The 20,610-nt window shown below is 41.7% G+C and overlaps 1 protein-coding gene across 3 annotated transcripts; it reads left to right on the forward strand.

Moving 5' to 3' along the window:
* The first annotated feature begins 1,648 nt into the window (after window positions 1-1,648).
* HTATIP2 (HIV-1 Tat interactive protein 2, 30kDa) lies at window positions 1,649-19,913 on the forward strand. Of its 3 annotated transcripts, none has more exons than XM_011937496.1 (6): window positions 1,649-1,707; window positions 2,194-2,389; window positions 4,023-4,130; window positions 13,166-13,303; window positions 18,316-18,377; window positions 19,112-19,913. In XM_011937496.1, the coding sequence occupies exons 2-6, from the start codon at window positions 2,195-2,197 to the stop codon at window positions 19,335-19,337; spliced, it is 729 nt and encodes a 242-aa protein (XP_011792886.1). In that variant the 5' UTR covers window positions 1,649-1,707; window position 2,194; the 3' UTR covers window positions 19,338-19,913. The 3 variants fall into 3 exon arrangements, with proteins under 3 accessions (XP_011792886.1, XP_011792887.1, XP_011792885.1); XM_011937497.1 differs by having other exon boundaries at window positions 1,659-1,755; XM_011937495.1 differs by having other exon boundaries at window positions 1,693-1,869.
* The last annotated feature ends 697 nt before the right edge of the window (window positions 19,914-20,610 follow it).

Raw genomic sequence — 20,610 nt, forward strand, 5'->3', positions numbered from 1 at the left:
GGCCCACAGAAACCATAATGCAGCCCTACAAACAAGAGTAAATATTAAAATATGTGTTAAGCCAAACACCTGAGACACGAAAGAGTACATGCTGTACTCTTAAATAGAATTCGACAACAGGCAAAACTATGTTGATAGTGACCAGAAAGTGATTGCCTCTGGAGTGGGGAGAGATTGTCAAGAAGGGAATGAAGGCACTTTCAGGGATGGCAGACATGCTCTATCTATATCTTGTTTTTGGTGGTGGTTATTGAGGTGTATATACAATCTTCTAAAATCGTGGAACAGAACCTTTAGGATCTGTACATTTTAATGTATATTAATTATGCCACAATTTTAAACAAACAGAAGGGGAAGAATAGACAATAGGGTACAATGAATAATTTCTGTGACAGATTTGATAAATGAATTACTAGGACAGTGTTTGCTGGCAAGGTTTAACATTGCATTCTTGTAGAAAAGCTTTAGGAACTCAAAGGGAAGAGTCCAGGTGCTGTGACAGGCCAGTGGGGAATGAACCACACTGCTCTGTATCAATCAAGCTTTTTTATTGCCAATAACAGAATATATCTGGTAAGCTTACACAGCACAGGAATGTATCAGAAGAATAACAGGAAGTACTGTGTTCACAACAGTCTCTGAAAACAGACAGGAATTAAGGCAGGAATTTAAGACAAGATCAGACCATCAGATGGCGGGTGGATCATATGATGCCATAATCCTGTACCCTTGCCCCAACAAACCAACATATATCTCAGGCCTTCACTGCATCTTTTCATTACTCCTCCAAAACTGAAAACCTATATGTGAGCCTCTGGTTGGCTGAGCCTAAGCAAAGCCTACATATAAAAACTCCCATGGAGATGGAAGAGGGAATGTGTTTCATTGGCTTCTAGATGGGAGGTAGGGCCCCCAAATGACCAATGTTCCCAACACAACCTGAACAATCTGAAATTATTCAGATTTCTGCTTGTCATTCTAACCTCTGTTCAGGACTTCCAAGATCCAGGACAGGCCTAGTGTAGATAGCTGTGTTCCAAACCACTGATCTGGTTTAGGAAGCCTGAATCACAGGCGTGGAAGGTCACCCGGGTTCAACCATCTAGAAGACCGAATTAGGACAGGACCTGGGCAGGGAGACCAGTTATGCTGGGGAGATATGATGAGAGCTTGAATTACATGGGAGAAATATTTGTAAGGCAGATGGGATAACAGGACTTGATGAGTCTGTAGTGTGGAAAGGCTAGAAAAAAAGGAATCAAAGGAGATAGTCTGATTTCTGACTTGACAGGGCAGAAGGAGGTGTGTTTGTGTGTGCATATGTGTGTGTATGTGTATGTAGGGATAGTGACACCCAAGAGAGGCTAAGAATAGGTTTGTTTTATTCCTGTTTGGGGTGGTTGTGTGGGCAGGGTTAAGTTTTTGACATGGTGAATTTGAGATGATAGCCAATATACAATTGACATTCCAGTTTGGGTGACCATTGAAGATCAAGTCTGTCAAGTCTATTAGCTGAGCGCGGCAGGTGAGGGAAAACGCGGGGAGAGGGTCCTGAAGATTCCTGACTTAGGAAGGGTCGCGGCTCCGCGCACGTGCTCTCAGAGTCACCTTCCCCGCGCCTGTGAAGGTGCAGTTTGTCCTCAGGTCCCGCCCCTGTGGGCGGGGCGAGGCAGCGTCGCCGAGAGGCCACCCGGAAGACCAAGCCGGGTAGGCACTGGCTCCGTCGCCTCCAACGCCCCGGGCTGACAAGGGAAGGTGGGATGCTCTGATGGCCGGGCCTGCGGCGCTGAGCGCAGCGGCGGCGGCTGCTCTGGTGACCGCCTTGCTCCTGCTGCGTCGTGAGGACCCGGGGCCGGGGGCTGGCCCCAGGTAACCCCTCCGCGTATGGGACCGAGCTGGGTCCGGTCTTCTGGCCGGGCCAGGGATACCGTGGGGGATGCCCAGTGGTGCCAGCAGCTTGTGGCACCTGGGCTCACCCTCCAGCTCGGGCCCCTTCCGATGGGTCTGCTGGCACAGGTACGGGGGATGGCCCGGGAGCCGCGCCCCGCACGTGAGTCAGCACTTTCCCCAGGGCCTAGACTGCGGAGAACAATATCCTCTTCCCGAACAGATAAACAGCCCTTGTTCCTCGGGGTAAAGACGGGCAGTCCCCTGACACCCTAAGACCGGCACCTGTCGATGTTATTTCCTCAGCATGGCCGAAACAGAAGCACTGTCCAAGCTTCGAGAAGACTTCAGGATGCAGAATAAATCCGTCTTTATTTTGGGCGCCAGCGGAGAAACCGGCAGAGCGCTCTTAAAGGAAATCCTGGAGCAGGGCCTATTTTCCAAAGTCACGCTCATTGGCCGGAGGAAGCTCACCTTCAACGAGGAAGCATATAAAAATGTGGTGGGTATTTGAGCTGGGGCTCAAATGGACCCCCAGTGATTCTGCGAGGTGAACATATTTCACGCCTAAAGGCTAAATACTGCCCTGCCAGTAGTGGGGGTAGTGAGAGGCCATCAAAACTTGGCCAAGATTGGTCTGTGAGGGTCCCTCCCAGAAGTCCGACTCCTGGATTGTAGCCCAGGTGTGCCTCCCTCCCGCTCATTGTGTGTTCTTGGGCAAAGCCCTTCTCTCCATCTGCAACCCTATAAAGCTGGATCTGAGTTGTAATGGGGGTGGGGGCTGGTGAGACAGATGAGCACTGTTTTCAGGGTCATACAAGCTGGCTTCTAGAGGCAGCCCTGGTGACCTTGAGAATTTTCTCAGCCACTTTGCTGATTTTGTCAACCTGCGCACTTCACACTAATATTGTCAGGGATTCTGAAATTGCTTTGCAGAGTGAGAAAGGTCTATGGCAGTGAAAGGTGGGGTTATTCACTTACAAGAATTTGCCCTGCCTGACTTCCCAGACTTGTGTCTGTAAATCGAATATTCCCTTCACTCTAAGTTAAACCTTTTTTTTTTTTTTTTTTTTTTTTTGAGACAGAGTCTCACTCTGTTGCCCAGGCTGGACTGCAGTGGCGCGATCTCGGCTCACCACAAGTCCGCCTCCTGGGTTCAAGCGATTCTCCTGCCTCAGCCTCCCAAGTAGCTGGGACTACAGGCACCCACCACCACACCCGGCTAATTTTTTTTTTATTTTTATTTTTAGTAGAGACGGGGTTTCACCATGTTAGCCAGGATGGTCTCGATCTCCTGACCTCGTCATCCGCCCGCCTCGGCCTCCCAAAGTGCTGGGATTACAATGAAACCCTATTTTTCTTTAGTGTCATAGGCAGTGCCAGAAAAATTCTTTTCAGAGTTGACGGTAAGGATGGAAACCAATATTTTATCTGAATTCCTGCATGACGGGAATTTATCATTCTTTCTTTTTAAAGTTATACAGCAAACTTAAAAGGTTAGATGGAGGTTCGTAAACTTCTGTGTGCATGAGAATTATGGTGGGTGCTTGTTAAAAGTGCAGATTCTGATTCAGAGCTATTGGCATGGGATGTAGGAATATGCCTTTTTGTCAAGCACTCCCTGACTAATTATAATGCAGATGGTTCATGGATTGGATTGAAGGAAAGATTATCACCCCCATTTTACAGCTGGAAAAAAAAAAAAAGCTGTAGTGCCTGATGAATAACTTGCCCACAATTACATGCCTAGTGAGTAGCAAGCCCAAGATTTGCAGGTAGGTCTTCTTTAAGATGCCAAACGCCATCTCTTTCCCTCACATCATACCTCAGTGGTCTCCTTGCTGGAAAGCTACACACAATTCTTTTATTTTTCCAGAGGGAGATTATAATTGAGCCTGACTTCAGAAATCTGGATCACCCCTAGTCCTCTTATATAGACTGTGGACATATGTGTGTGTTGTTGACTTTCAATTGAGGCTGATGGCTTTTTGGTTGGAGAAAAGGAATTTGTAAAATTTGATGTTAAGTGGACAGGCCTATCAGTAATGTTCTGTAACTTAGTCTTTAAATCCAGGGGAATTTTTGGTCTGTTATTTAAATAACACGAAACTACATACAACTGTGTCCTTGCCTAGAACCAAGAAGTGGTGGACTTTGAAAAGCTGGAGGACTACGCTTCTGCCTTTCAAGGTCATGATGTTGGATTCTGTTGCCTGGGTACCACCAGAGCAAAAGCCGGGGCGGTAAGGAAGGCATATGCTCTTTTCCCTTCTTGCTGGCCAGTAATATCAAGGATTCTTTTCTTGCTCACTCTTTTTCTTTGTGCCTGTTGCAATGCTTAAATGTGAATAAGCCCTTATTGTTTAAGATTCTATATGCTGCACTAACCTTTGCTATCCTTTTCATAATACTGATAAGTTCATCTTTCAAAGTAATCCTTGAGTTCAGGCCCCAGTGCTGGAGACATCGTAAGTATTTACATGATTTTGCCTATTGTGAATATCGCTATCACTACATCCCCTAACGGAAACCATGATGTCTGAGTAAAACTAATTGGTTTATGCTGTTAACAATCAGCTTTTTTTCCCCTTAACAAATGTTTTAAATTTGAAATGTTCTCTCTCACTTGAGTGATTTGCTCCAACCTATTTTCATGTCAAGCTTTAAATTTCTGGAATAGAACATCAGAACACAGGCACGATTCAACCAGCCTCCAGCGATGATTCAGCCTTCAGCGATGATTCAACCCCCGTGATGATTCAGTCTTTACTGACGCAAAACTCTTTTAACACACATTTTATTTTCTTTTTAATGGTGTTCTAAATTGAGTCAGCTCCTGTCCAGAAGTCATAGTTTACTGCATAGTTAGAAGTCAGAGCTGACTACATGGATTCTGGGCAAATGTTAATGCAGGTACATCTTATTTAATTTATACTTTGACTATAGTTTATGCCTCTGGCAGAATTTACATGCTGGAGCTGAACAAACTTGCACATTCTGCATATGTATCCCAGAACTTAAAGTAAAATTTAAAAATATATAATAATAAATACATAAATAAAACAGAAGTGAAAAAAGTAAATAAATAAATAAAGTCGGTTAGCCCAGGCGCAGTGGTTCATGCCTGTAATCCCAGAAAAAAAAAAAAAAATATATATATATATATATATATATATGACTATGACTCTGCCATGGGAACTCTCCTTAGGTTTATAAGCCAGGTCCTTTCACCTGAATCATTAAGACAGCATATAGTGAAGAACTATTCATTTATACCAACCGAGTAGTTAGATTCAGATGTATTTCTCTGGGCCTCCTTGTGATGCAAAGAGTAATTCTATGTGTGCTTTCAATCAAGATGTACTTCCATATCTTCTGCAGTTCTGCATATCTATCCTGGAACACGACTGGGATTTGAGCTCTGTGGTGGGAACTATGGATTACAGAGAAGTTTGACTTTCCCAGGAAATGGCACATTATCTCTCCTAGAAAGGGTCATGTTCCTGCTTAACAGTGGGTGCAGTCTTTTCTGTCCCAAGCACAGTCACAAGCGGTGTGCCCTCCAAAAGCATTGAAAAACTTTTGTTCCAGGACACTGCAGGTTTGTCTCAAGTGCCAACCTGGTTTTGGTGGTGAGTCAGCAAAACAAAATGCTGCATTAGGCATAGAAGGGTTGATTTTCATGACATAAGGCAAATCTCATTATAGGGTGTGCCAGGGAAAAGTCTAAACTACTTTTTGTGTTCAGACTGGGTAATGCAATTTTAATCAAAGGAACTGTGTGTCTTTACTATCCAGAATTTTCTTTTTTAATGGGGTTGGTTCTCTACCTCTCAGGCTATTCAGTGCCTTTTGTTCTCCTTTAAAATCCATTTGGAAAGATAAAAGTAATTAACTAGTAAGCGAGAATAGACTAATGAGCCTAGACTATTCACCTAACTTAGAAATGAATTAGGACTTAAATGATTTGAGAGGTTAGTGGTGGAAAACAAGCTGGCACTTATACCAGAAAAATGTTTTGTTTTTGTTTAGGGGGGCTTTAAAAAAAAACCAATTTGGACTAGGTACGATATAAAGTTGGGAGGTTGTGATAACTTTAGCCAATATGAAAGAGGTGACAGTTTGTAAGTGGCTAAGTAATGATAGTGTTTTAAGTGGGGGTTGTAGATTTCCAAGCTCATCCCAGCTGGTGTTCTGGGTCAGCAGCCCTTTTTGTAGAAAAGAGTTCGCTGAGTGGTTTATCATACAAGTACTACAAAGTTAGTGGCAAACCTAGTGCGCTTCACTAGGGATTTTGTAACTGGAACCCCATATGTTGCCTTAGCAATATGGGTTTCCAGCAGAGAAACTTCAAGAGATTCAGCGTTTTTGTCTCAGTATTGAGATCCTCTGAGTAGGTGGTGGCTTATTTCCCTATGATGTTCAGTGTATTAGTTTGCTAGGGCTGCCATAACCCAAGTAGCTTAAACAACAGAAATATATTGTCTCACAGTTCTGGAGGCTAGAAGTCTGAGATCCAGGTCTCAGCAGGTTGGTCAGTGCTCTGAGGCTGAGCCCTTGAGTTTCAAGGTTCTCTCCTTGTCTTGTAGCTGGTAGCCTTCTCTTTGTGTCTGTTTACGTGGTGTTTTCCCTGAATACCTGTGTCTATGTCCACATTTCTCCTTTTTATAAGAACACTAGTCATACTGGATTAGGGACCACCCTATTTAGTATGATCTCAACTAATTACATCTGCAATGAACTTATTTCCAAATAAGGTCATATTCTGAGGTACTGGGGGTTAGGAGTTCAACATACGCATTTTGGGGGGATATAATCCAACTCACAAAATTCAGTCTACTCAGGTTTCTATTGACACTGGTTCTAGGAAAAGGTCTATTACCTTTCTTCAGCTGTTTGGAAGACTATTTCCTTTAGCAGTAGCTGGGTAGATGCTAATTTTCCTTTTCATATTAACAGAACATAGTTGTTCAATCAATGTACTGGCTCCCCGACTTGGCCCTGATCCGGATCTACTGGATCAGAATCTCTGAATTTGGAAGCTTGGAATCTGTCTTTTTAGCAGGCTCCTTGGGAGATCCCGATGCAGTCAACCCTGTCCTTCTTGTTGAACCTGCTTTCAAGAGGCAGTGGGGTGTATTAATTCTCCTCACTTGCTGGTTTTCTGGGTACTGTGGTCCTAGATAACCTTCATCTTGCTTTACTGAGTAACTTGTTTGCTAGTGAAGATTGAAATAGTCTTCAAAAACCAGATCTGTATTGTCCTGGAGTGAAGCATAAAAACTTACAGATGCCAGTGAGAATAGTTCATTTCCCCTTATTTGTATCAAAAGAAGGATTTGATTAGTGAATTCAAGGTGGTTCGATGTGGTTTCACCTTTTCATTTGTCTCTTCACCTGGTAGTAGTAGGCTCCAGAAGTCCAGGTTCCTGTTTTCTGTTGAGTGGATGATGTCATTAATGTGATTAATGTGGTCACTGTGACATTTATTAGGCATCTCATGGCCCATCTCATTAGAATCTCATGGCTTCTGATTCAAATGATCTGCTCTTCTAATTCAGAGGTTTGCACTACAGTCTGTGGGCCAAATATAGCCTGCCACCTGTTTTTGTACAGCCTGTAAGCTAAGAATGTCTTTATATTTTTAAATGGTTAAAAAATTCAAAAGAATAATGTCATACCATGTGAAAATATGAAAACTTCAAATTTTAGCCTTTATACATAAAGTAGTGTTGGGACACAGCCATACTCATTACTTTATGTATTCTCTGTGGCTGCTTTTGTGCTATTAATATAATGGCAGAGCTATATAGTTGCAACAGAGGCCTGCAAAGCTAAAAATAGTTACTGTCTCATCCCTTACAGGAAAAGTTTGCCCACCCTTGTTCTAATCTCTGTTATTTTATTTGATGTCTAGGAGGGGGCTTGTGAAGTGGCGAGGTCCTAGCTGGTTCAAGGGACCTAGACCATAGGCCCTGTTTGGATGCCAAGTAGCTATGGAGTCTGGAGTTTGCTGGTTAGCTTTTAGAGGCCACCGCCTCCTTGTTTGTCAGAGGGAGGTGACCAGTGAACCCACTTTCCTACTGCAAAATTCTTAAACATTTTTCCTTTTTTTTTTTGAGACAGAGTCTCATTCCATCACCCAGGCTGGAGTGCAGATGTATGATTTCAGCTTACTGCAGCAATGCGATTTCGGTCAGTGCAGCCTCGACCTACCCAGCTCAAGCAATCCTCCCGCCTCAGCCTCCAAAGCAGCTGGGACCATAGGCACGCACCACCATGACTGGCTAATTTTTGTTTTTTTTGTTTTTTTTTTCTGTAGAGACAGGGTTTTGCCATGCTTCCAACCCAGGCTGGTCTTGAACTCCTGGGTTCAAGTGATCTGCTTGCCTCGGCCTCCCAAAGTGCTGGGATTACCATGAGCCACTGCACCCGGCCTGCAAAATTCTTTGACTCTATGAAACACGGAAGAAAGAATGCCCCAATTGGAAAACGTTTTCAAGAACATATAGATTGACCCCGGAATCCTCACTATCTGCTTGATTTTATTTATCCAAAGCTCCTTCTCTAACCAAGATCTTTCTCCTATCATTGAACATCAAATATAGAGATGCCAGGACACAAACAAAAGGTGCCTCAGATTATACCATTTGGTGTTTGTCAGCATCTTTGTTTTCTGATCTAATTTATAGGGTTGGATTGAAAAGGGAGTGAAGGAGAAAGAACCTGAAGCAGAAATATGGCTGAGTGGGACCTTTACAGAATGATAGACCCACCCTTCTTGGAAAAAGATCCCCATGATTTACTTTTTTAGTAAATGAATTAATTTTTTAGAGACAGAGTCTCACTGCGTTGCCAAGGCTAGACTCAAATTCCTGGGATCAAGAGATCTTCCTGCCTCAGCCTCGTGAGTTGCTGGGACCACAGACCATCGTGCCTGGCCCCATGACCTTCTTGAGTCGTTTAAATGTGCTTACTTGTCCTATTAGTCAGCACTGAAATACTATACCTTGTTAGGATGAGTTGTTCTGAAGCCAGAGTGTTGTTTTTAGTTTTTAGGCACTGGTAAAGAAGAAATACTTAGTAGCTTTGGATTTTAGACTTAAGAGTCGTCAGAGAATTTGTTGCCTTTGATGTTGTGGAGCGTATGAGGGTATCTCTACTGAGCATAGTATGCTGTGTTTATTCTTTTTGAGAGGGTGCTGGGAAAGGACTTTATAGTGGCAACTTATTTAATTAATTCCTTTTTCTAGAAGGGACTCAGATTCCTAGCTTAGAGCAGGACACACTGGCTATGGAATCATAAAGACAGAATGACATGTGGACTTAATACTCTCAGAAGAGATGTCTGTCCACATGGTTAGGGAAACTAGTACAGTTTTTATAAAAATTGTGTTTCTGAGATATGAAGTAGCTTGTTTTAGTTATTTTTTCTGTTGTTTTTTAAGTCAAGCTATTGGAAAACAACAAAGGGCATGAATAAGATTTTTAGAGATCGCTTCTTTCATCTGTAAATAGAATCTTCCTCACTCCAGAGAAAATTGGTGTGTGATACCTCCTAGTCAGTCATCAGGACCCACGCTTCAGTTTGATTTTTAAGTCTTTGAAAGATGTTGACCCTTTTGCTTTTGAGTTTCATTCACCAGCTAAAAGGCCACGCCATCAGGGTGACGGAAGTGAAATTCAAAATTTAGTGTGCTTGGAAAAACGCATATTTATAATCAGCTTGAAGGCTCAGAGGATTTGTGAAATCGTTTTGGATTAACAGCCATTGATTGCTAATAAAACAATATTTAGCTTTGTCCAGAGAACAGCAATGGAGAAAGGTATGGGCTTCTTGTCAACAGGCCCCATTGAGCAGGGATGATGGGCTAAGTGTGGGGGTCTCTGCAGCAGCGTGGGTGCTCGTTCTTCAAGGAGCGGTTGTCCGTTGTTAGCGAGGCGGGTGAAAGGACGGACGCCAGAGTCTGATGGCTGGGGTAGTATTGATGTGCCTTAGCTGACTAATCAGATTGAAAAAGTCCCATGGTATTTATGTCACTTTAATTTTCATCAAACAATTGGAGACGACAGCACTCTATTAAGGAGAAGTTGATCCAGAACTAAAGCCAAATAAATTAGGGTCTGTTTAATCAAATTATCCTTTTACTGGCTCTGGATTAAGTGAGAGAGACAGCGTCGGTCCGGAGACTTGTGATTGGCTGAATCTTTCCCTTATTTTTAAAGAAATGGATGAAAGAAAAAGTATTTTAGCAGACGACTATAATAATTCCTCCAATCAATCTTGCTAAAACAACAACAACAAAAAACTGAATTTATTTCACTAGTCAACTGTGTCATTTTGTTGTGACTAACTAACCTGTCATTAAAATCAGAGTTCTGGTGAACGGGCATGAGGGGAAGAAACAGATGTGGAAGAAAAATTTAGTGTTTTAGAATTTTTCTATGTAGTTTTGGGCTGTTTGTCTTGGCACACTTTCAGCACATCTAAAGTCTCAATTGGAGATGGCTCTGAGGGTAATCACCTCTCTTAGGATGTGCTGAGTATTAAAATTGGTTTGCTTTACACTGATTTTTAAAGCAACAGCATGAATTTGAGTCTGTATATAGACAGCTTGGCAAGTCCGTTGTTTAGGATTGAATGTCAAAGTATACAACAAAAAGTATACAAAAGGAGATGGTGATGACTCGTGAGTAAAGAGGTAAGTTTATATTACCCATAAACTAAGGTAGAAAAAGTAAGGCAGAAAAATAACACTGTCCTCCAGGTGGTGGATATAGTTAAAAATGTACTTGTGAGTGATGGGAAAGGAGGATGAGGAAGGCTTTTATGGTAATGGTAATGTTCTATTTCTTGATCTGGGAACTGGTGGCAGAGCATGTTCAGTTTATGAAAATTTATTGAGCTCTATACTTAGGTTTACTTTTATGATACACTTCCATGCAAAGTTAAAAAATCTGCATGGGCCTATTGTTTTAAAATTGAAGTCTATATTAATTTCCTATTGCTGCTTTAGTAAATTCCTCAAATTTAGCAGCCTAAGACAATACAAATTTATCATCTTAGAAGTCTGAAATGGGTTTCCCTGAGATAAAATCAAGGTGTTGACAGAGCTGCATTCCTTTCTGGGAGGCTGTAGGAGAGAAACCATTTCCATACCTTTTTCAGCTTCTAGAGGTTTCCCCCCATTCCTTGGCCTGTGGTCCCCTACCCATCCTCAGGGCCAGCAACGTGGTAGCCAAGCCCTTTTTACGTTACATCATTCCAACATCCTCTTCTGCCTCGCTCTTTTACTTTTAAGGGCCCTTGTGATTACATTGGGCCCACGTGGATAATTCAGACTAATCTCTCTGTTTCAAGGTAGGCTATTAGCACCCTAATTCTAAACACTGAATTTCTAAAACACTGAATTTCTCTTCCACATCTATTTCTGCCCCTCATGCCAGTTCACTAGAACTCTGATTTTAATAATGGGTTCATTACAACAAAATTACACAGTTGATTAGTGAAATAAATTCAGTTTTTTGTTGTTGTTGTTGTTTCAGCATGATTCATCTTGCTTCTGCCTAAATACCATTTGCGATGGAATTCCCCCTTGTCATGTAACCTTATATATTCACAAAGATTAGGACGTGGGCATCTCTGAGGGACCATTATTCTGCCTACCATAATTACGGATTAGTCATTTTCATCAGCAAGAGAGTAGGTGATAAAAAGGAACATGGGTACAGCAAAAAGAGCACTGCTCAGAGTCCAGAATCTGCAGTCTGCTCTCAGCTCTCCCACTTCCCAGCTAGCAGTTCACCCGCCCACTGGACCTTGGTTCCCCTCTACATCATGAGGGGACTGGATGTGATATTTCCTAAGGTACCTTTTAACATTCTATGAAAGATACACATCGCCCTACCAAATAGAATATTTAGAATCAGTAACTACTGCGGAGCAAATTTTTAATTAAAAAAAAAATCAGGCCGGGCGTGGTGGCTCACGCCTGTAATCCCAGCACTTTGGAAGGCCGAGGCAGGCAGATCATCTGACGTGAGGAGTTCAAGACCAGCCTGGCTAACGCAATGAAACCCTGTTTCTACTAAAATACAAAAAATTAGCCAGACACGGTGGCGTGTGTCTATAATCCCAGCTACTTGGGAAGCTGAGGCAGGAGAATTGCTTGAACTCAGGAGGCAGAGGTTGTGGTGAGTGGAGCTCACGCCACTGCCCTCCAGCCTGGGCGACAGAGCAAGACTCCATCTCAATCAATAAATCAATCACTGGGGCAGTAGTCCAGTCTTCAGATTTGGAATTCCTACTACTCTAAGACCTCATTCTGTAATTGTGACTACGTATGAAGTTCAGCTTCAATAGACTTTAGACTTCTCTTCAGCTGTCTTGGGTTTGAAGATGCCAGAATTTATAGTGGTCTCAAGAGACTATTACTCCATGGAATTCCCTTTTCTGGGTAAAGGTGCATGTTTTTCAGTTAGGCCCTGGAAGTGAGTCTATATTTTGTTATTTGTGTCATTCTCTTCCCTCCCCCTTTTATTGCCACTTAGTTCTGTTTTTTTTTCTGACCGGATTTACCTTTTCTCTGCTTTCATTGGATTTTTGTTCATTCATTTTTAGAGCATCTACCATATGCTGGACATGTGCGGATGCTGAGAGATGAATTAAGAAAAAAGACCCAGCCACCGCCCTCACTGGACTGAATCTAGCTAGATTGGGTGTCTCCAAACATTTTTGATTAGAGACCCATTAATAAAAAAATTTGAGGATGCATACCTTACTAATATGTGAGGTACATTGTAAAGCATACACGAAAATTGGGAATTAAATACACTTTGTCCTCTTAGTGCCTGGCGAGTGTCCTCACCCATACTCGGAGACCCTACCACATTAGAATTGACAGAAAACAGAGAGGAGTGTAAAGTTGTAAAGTTATTAAGACAAAAAAAAAAAAAGTCTGGCTTAAAAGTAGTTTCTCAGCCTGATCTTATTGTTTCCTTTGTTCTTTGCAGATTTGTTTGGTGTCTGTGTTTCAGTGTCATTGTCCTTGTTTCCTTATTGCAGTCCAGCCTTGCTGCTAAAGCTGGTATGTCTATCCAGAGGACCAGACCTGGATCCTTTCCCAGGGTCTAAGCCTGACTTTCATGTATAGCTTGGACACATTTTATTTAGATCTCTATCCCTCCAGGCCTCCCAGCCTGCTACCCAAGCCAAGTAGTAATCTTGAAGATGAACTTGCTGCTTTTTGGAAATAACTCATGTTCTTTTCCCCTTTAGGAGGGATTTGTTCGTGTTGACCGAGATTATGTGCTGAAGTCTGCAGAGCTGGCAAAAGCTGGAGGGTGCAAACATTTCAACTTGGTATCCTCTAAAGGAGCTGATAAATCAAGCAATTTTTTATATCTACAAGTTAAGGTTTGTGCAAGTTTCTGTCTTTCATACACTTTGGAGAAGCCTACCTATTTGGCAGTACTAAAGAATATAAAATATTATATAATACAAAAAACATCAATACATCATATTATGCATTTGTATGGCTATGGGACTGCAGGAATATATTTAGTAAACAGGAATGATTTGAAAAATAATTTCCAATGTCTTCCTTTCTATTAATTATCCAGCAATAAATTGAATGAGATATGGTGTCTCCAGCCTTGACTGTCAGCATGGCAACTTAGCATTGGAAGAGAATTGGAGGCAATGATTCTTAAACTTTTCTGTCAGTTTCTCCAATGATTGCGAAGAAAGAAGAGCTTTTATTTGTCTAGAGATTTGGAGACATCTATCCTGAAGCAGTATTCTAGTTACAAGACTGGAGTGCAGTGGCATGATCTTGGCTCACTGTAGCCTCTTTCCCCCCAAGTAGCTGGGACTACAGGCATGAGCCACCATGCTTGGCTAATTTTTGTATTTTTGGTAGAGATGGGGTTTTGCCATGTTGCCCAGGCTGGTCTCAAACGATCCGCCCATCTCAGCCTCCCAAAGTGCTGGGATTACAGGTGGGAGCCACTGTGTCTGGCCTCAACTTTCTTAAAAGTCTTACGTTTTATCTTTTAAAAATTTATGCACATTTTGCTATTCTTAGTGCTATACATATCCCTGTTTATTTTAATTTAAAAAGTTTCTATTAACCTACCTTTAAGTTAAATTGATGCTACTGGAAGATAGGCATGGCTTTGTCTTTGTGTGCCTCCCAGTGCACCCCAGGTGCCCAAGACTTTTCCTATGTGAAGTCCCTTTACAGAAGTTCATCTCGCTTCTGCTTAAATATCTCCAGCACTACAGAGATTACTATCTTATTAGCCAACTTTTTCTATTTTGGGTCAGATTTACTTGTCCAAAAGTCTTTACTTTGAAGTGAAATGTATTGCTTTGTAAATGCTAATTGTTATCAGTTCTGCCTTTTAAAATAACGAAAACAAGTCCAGTCTTTCTTTTGCGTTGTAGTTTTTCAGACGTTTGGAGATTACGGCCTCCTCCATCATATGTTTCCCAGGCGTCACACCTTTCAGTCCTTGCACCATTCTTTATAGGTTCCTGTGTCCAGCTGCTTCATGACTGCATCACTTTGCCGAGGGTGAACTTTGCAGTGATATTATACTGGAACTGCAGTGGGAGTACTATTCACACTCTGGACACTATGTGTTTTTAAAAATAAGATATAAGATTGTTACTATTTTACCAAACATCCTTATTATGTTGTTGGCCCATGATCAGCCTGTAATAATAAAAATTTCCAGATTTTTTTCACATGGCTTATAGCTGAGCCATATCTCACCTATCCTAAAATAGTATTTTGAACCAGATGAAGATCAGTGAGCCACCAATGAAATTACATGAAGAACGGGAAAGTTTTCACTTAATTGTCAGAGTTTAGAACAATTCTTAAAAGGAAAAAAAAGTCTGGTTTTCTTTTTTATAGAGTCAAAGTCTTGCTCTGTCACCCAGGTTGAAGTTCAGTGGCATGGTCACAGATCACTACAACCTCAAATTCCTGGACTCAAGCGATCTCCAGTCTAAACCTCCCAAGTAGCTGGGACTACAGGCATGAGGCACCAGGCCCAACTTGTTTTTCAAAATACTGACACATGTGGGTTCTGAGAAAGATTATCAAATAGGATTTTTGCTCTCATTAGCAAGATCAACATTTATACCTTTTAGGAAAGAAAATATACGTAACATATTTCCTCATTGTTAAAGATAAAGGCATTACTACTGACTCATTGGGTTATAATAATGATTCAACCAGATTTTTAAAAAAATAGCTAGCATTAAATGATCTAGGCAGTGTTCTGAGGGCTTTTATGTGCATTTGTGTGGAAACAGGTACTGTGATGTTAAGACCACCAGCTGTTGACCGGGCACAGCGGCTCACGCCTGTAATTCCAGCACTTTGGGAGGCCGAAATGGGAAGATTACTTGAGGCTGAGAGTTTGAAACCAGTCTGGGAAACATGGCAAAACCCTGTCTGTACTAAAAATACAAAAATTAACTGGCACAGTGGCATATGCCTTTAATCCCAGCTACTCGGGAGGCTGAGGCAGGAGAATTGCGTGAACCCAGGAAGCAGAAGCTGCAGTGAACCGAGATCACACCACTACACTCCAGCATGGGGACAGAGTGAGACTCTGTCTCAAAAACAAAACAAAACAAAAAATAACAACAAAAAGAACACCAGCTGTTAAGCGGCAAAGCTAGAGTTTGAATCGAGGCTCTGTGATTCCAAGGCCTATGCCACTAGCCATTATGTAGTGAATAGCCTTTGTCACTAATACATGCAAAAGGGACCCAGCAGAGATTGGACCATGACAGAGCCTCAGCAAATATTAAGGCCAATACAACAGAAAGACACTTCTGATTTCACTGCAGTTGGCTTGTATTACCTGCAGTCTGGGATTACGAATTAGATTAATAAAGGACAGAAATGACAACCAAATGATCCGGCCCAGAATGACGCTGAACGATATGTAATTGCTTTTACAATTTGGAAAGATTATCTTTCCGAAATAATCCTTCAACTACTGTGTGTAACATTCCTAGTATTTATTGCTTATTTTCTCAGTCTCCATGTGTGTATGAACTCCCCCCTCCCACCCAATTTTAGAAACTCCTTTATTCTTTAGGAACATTTATTCTACTCAATGAAGTTTCCATTGCATTCATTCATGGTGGGCCAGCTCTGGGGGCCTGGATCAATCATGTGCTTTATGGGCACTCTGCTGGTGCTGTGGGGAGACGTGTCAGGATGTGGAGCCCAGAGTACTGGATGGGTCTCAAGTCCTCTGTTTTCAGGGTTGATAAGCTTTGGTTTCCTCATCTGTTCAGGGTGAAGGTACACTTTCCAGACATGTGACATTTTATTATTGGGTATCATCCTTGACCTCAAGGAGTTTGTAATCTGCTTATACTGGGGGATTCCTAAAGACACCACCAAGTTTGTTAATTCACTAGAAAGTTTCATAGGACTCAGGATATAGTCATACTCACAGCTAAAACTTATCTCATTGAAAGGATATAGAGCAAAATCTGCAAAGGGAAAAGGTGTGTGGGGTGAAGTCTGGAGGAAAGTAGGTACGAGCTTCCAAGAGGCCTCCCCATAGAGCTTGCACAGGATGTGCTTAATTTCTCCAGCAATGAAAGTTTTCTGCCAGAGAAACTCATCTGAACCTAGGAATGCAGGGTTTTTATGGGAGCCAGTTACATAGGCACATTGGCCTAGCAAAATTGCAGCCCCCCAGAAGAAAGGGAAGTTTTCAGCATAAACCACATTGTTTGTACAGACAGTTTAGGCATAGTACATTACCCTTATCAGATAGGGAATGGTGGAAACACACCCAAAATCCAAGTTTGCAAGCACAAGCCAGGGGCCAACCTTGCAACAGGCCTTTCTAAGGATAGCTGTCTCAGCCTGCTATGGTATCTCTTTTATGCACATTGCTAATAGAGACAAATCTTTTAAAAAGCTAAGAAATGTGTGTCCACATAAAAACTTGTGTATGACTGTTCACAGCAGCATTATTTACAATGGCCAAAGAATGAGAACAACCTAGATGGCCATCGACTGATGAATAGATGAATAAAATGAGATATATTCATGCAATAGAATATTATTCAGCTATAAAAAGAAATGATACACACTACAACATGGGTGAACCTTGAAAATATTACGCTAAGTGTGAGGGAACAGTCACAAAAGGCCATAACTTATATGATTCCTTTTATATGAAATGTCCAGAATAGGCAAATCCATGGAGATAGAAGGTAGACTAGTGGTTGACTAGGTCCCCAGAGACTAGGGTATGGGGAGTGACTGCTAATGATATGGGATTTCTTTTCAGGGTGATGAAATATTTTAAAACTTAGATTGTGATGAACGTTGCACAGTTCTGTGTATATACTAAAAACCACCTATTAAAAAAAAAAGAATGGCCAAGCGCGGTGGCTTACACCTGTAATTCCAGCACTTTGGGAGGCTTAGGCGGGTGGATCACTTGAGGTCTGGAGTTCGAGACCAGCCTGGCCAACATGGTGAAACCCCATCACTACTAAAAATACAAAAATTAGCCAGGCATAATGGCGGATGCCTGTAATCCCAGCTACTCGGGAGGCTGAGGCAGGAGAATCGCTTGAACACAGGAGGTGGAAGTTGCAGTGAGACGAGATCTCACCCTTGCACTCCAGCCTGGGCAACATGGTGGGACTCCATCACAAAATAAATACATTAATTAATTAATTAATTAAAAAAAAGAAATTTAAAAATAGCTACTTAAACGTCTGCGATGAGACAGGTTAAGTGCCAGTTAGGTGGTACACATAGGCCAAGAAGGAGGCATGCATGACTGTGTGGTAGTTCACAGGCCTTTGGAAGTGCCTGTGGGCTGAGATCTTCAGGCACTTTGTTTCCAGAGATGCCTGCCATGAAAATGCATGCTTTATTTAACAAATTAGGTTTAAAGCATCATCTAGATATAATCTGTCTTGAAATTTTGTGGGGTTTAAGAAGTGAGTAATATGGTGGGTCTATGGTTTTCTGACCCACTGGAACTACCTATAAACCAAAAAAAGGTTAGTGTCTGCCAGCGTGCAACATGAATTCTGTACTAAAGAGAGGATATTCTTTTATGGTTGTACTAACATATTACTTACCCTCTCTGAATCTGTTTTAATATTAATAAAGTGAGAGGACTGACTATACAGCCATTCACTCATTTAGTGGATCTTTTAAATGCAAGCCTACGTATCAGGATTAAATGATCTCTTCCTTAATTTCCCAGACTCCTTGGAACCTAAAATTCTAGATAAGGATATTTTGAGTATTGAGACCTGCAAAAGCAGATTACCTTCAAAACCACAAATTATTCTCTCTTAAACTTCACACAGGTGAGCTGGTCTTGATTAAATATTAAAAATGTGGTTTTTCTTAATAGGGAGAAGTGGAAGCCAAGGTTGAAGAATTAAAATTTGATCGTTACTCTGTATTTAGGCCTGGGTAAGTATAGTATTTATACTGAATGAGAGTATGCCACTGTAGGTTAATCCCTAGATGCTAATTTTTCATTTGGAAAGGATGACAACTGAAATATCTAAGATATGAAAGACATTGGCTAGAGGTGTATTGCTTCTCTGAAGGACACACCTTTTTGCTTAGAAAGAAAGGGTAGATGTTGGGGCCTGCTCCAGAATAGTCCAGAACTTCCTAGACAGCATTTGCTGCCTTCTTAAATCCTCTTCATGCACCAAATAAAACATTAAATCTACTCTGTTAGTCTGCTCGGGTTGCCACAACAGGATACCACACGGGTTGGGTGGCTTAAACAACAGAAATGTATTTTCACACAGTCTGAAGATTGGAAGTCCAAGATCAAGGTGCCATCAGGGTTGGTGTCTGGTGAGGCCTCTTTGCCTGGCTGGCAGACAGGCCACCTTCTGGCAATGTCCTCACATGGCCTTTCTTCTTTATGTATGCAGAGAGAGAGACCTCTGATGTCTCTTCCTCTTATGAGGACCCCAGTCCCATCACACTAGTCCTGTTCCATCCTTAAGACCTCATTTAACCTTAATTACTTCTCTTAGTGCCTTATCTTCAAATAGAGATACATTGGGGGTTAGGGCTTCAACATTAGAATTTTGAGGGGATATAGTTTGGTCCATAATGCCCACTGTGGTCTCAGTGCAATTTACCACCTCTTCCTCTGCTTTTCTTTTTTTTTTTTTTAATTTTAGAGTTCTGTTATGTGATAGGCAAGAGTCTCGCCCAGGTGAATGGTTGGTTAGAAAGTTCTTTGGCTCCTTACCAGAATCTTGGGCTAGTGGGCAATCTGTGCCCTTGGTGACTGTGGTTAGAGCAATGCTGAACAACGTGGTGAGACCAAGTGACAAGCAGATGGAACTGCTGGAGAACAAGGCCATCCATGACCTGGGGAAAGCACATGGCTCTCTCAAGCCATGACCACACTGGAAAAATGGTTTTTATTGTCAGCCTTAACACCCATCACCAAATCAATAATTTCAGGGTCTAAAAAACGTCCGCATATTTTAGCTTTGTTGTTTTACTATCCTCAGGCATCCATTCCAATCAAGAAATGATGGTGCTCTGAATCAGTGGTTCAGAGCCTGGTTATACATATAGATCCTCAGCGAGCTTTGGAAAAATAAAGATGTTAGCCGTATCTCACTCAAACTTGAATCAAAGTTTCTGGGGTGTGGGCAGAATAATCTGTAATTTTCTTTGTTTATACTTCCCCTAATGCCACTGGTTCTGATGCCACTGGTTGGGGGGCCTGCTTTGAAATGCTTGTCTGCAGAGTCACAGCAGCCGGGAAAACCTTGTGACCATGCAAATGAGCTCTGCTGTAAAATTGTTGACATTCACGTCTCTGAGTTACAAAAGTGCTAATTCACTACATGTAATTGTGTAAGTAAACATTGTGCCTTTACTACTTCTTTATGTAATAGAAATTATATACCTAAGCTTATATAATACATGGGGAGGATTAAATAAAGCAATAAAGATAAATTGACAACTTCTGGGTGCCTCTTAGATTGCTTGAAAATGCCCATGTAGTAGTGGTAATATGCAGCATTTCAGCCTATGGGGTGATATAATAGCAGCTAATATTTACCAAATGCTTGCTAAATACCAGTCTTTACATGTGTTACCTGTGCTTTAAACCCTTTATAAACCATCCTTATAAAGTGATACTATCATGATCTTCATATCTTAGATGGGGAAATGAGATTACTGTGGTTAAGTGCCTTGCTCAAGAGTCCAAAGCTGAAGAACTGAAGCAAAGAAATGGCAGAGTCAGGATTCTAACCCAGGTCGGCCTGATCCCACAGATTCCATAGATGGTGTTTTTAAGCACCCTGCAAGAGCACTCTGTTCCTGTGTATTTCCAGGTAGTTCCAGTTGATGGTTACTACGTGTTGTGAGTGAACAAAATTGAAATATTTGGGTTTCTCCTTTGTTGCAGTGATTAATCACTAAATGTTCACACAGCCAGTAAAATTCTATGCCACCAAACTTTAAAGTGCGCTCATGCTGCTGCACTTTAAAAATTAAGGCAAAGGAAGATGCAGAAGGAAGGGTCAAAGCCAAGAGGCGCACACATTGCTAATTTCCATCACGGAACAAAAGATGTTAGTGTCACTTAACATCTGCACCAGGGAAGCAAAGTGATTCGAGTGATTCAGTCAATTTTTCCAAGGCCTACTCTATGCCA

The sequence above is a fragment of the Colobus angolensis genome, unplaced genomic scaffold (genome assembly GCF_000951035.1).
Source record: "Colobus angolensis palliatus isolate OR3802 unplaced genomic scaffold, Cang.pa_1.0 Scaffold164, whole genome shotgun sequence".
NCBI lineage: Eukaryota > Metazoa > Chordata > Mammalia > Primates > Cercopithecidae > Colobus > Colobus angolensis.

Bases quoted from the DNA above. Each gene is read 5' to 3' on its own strand.
- HTATIP2 (XM_011937495.1), top strand. From the start codon at position 1,769: ATGGCCGGGCCTGCGGCGCTGAGCGCAGCGGCGGCGGCTGCTCTGGTG. The intron at 13,304-18,315 runs GTTTGTGCAAGT...TTTTCTTAATAG, and splicing joins TTTTATATCTACAAGTTAAG to GGAGAAGTGGAAGCCAAGGT. The intron at 18,378-19,111 runs GTAAGTATAGTA...TTTTAATTTTAG, and splicing joins TACTCTGTATTTAGGCCTGG to AGTTCTGTTATGTGATAGGC.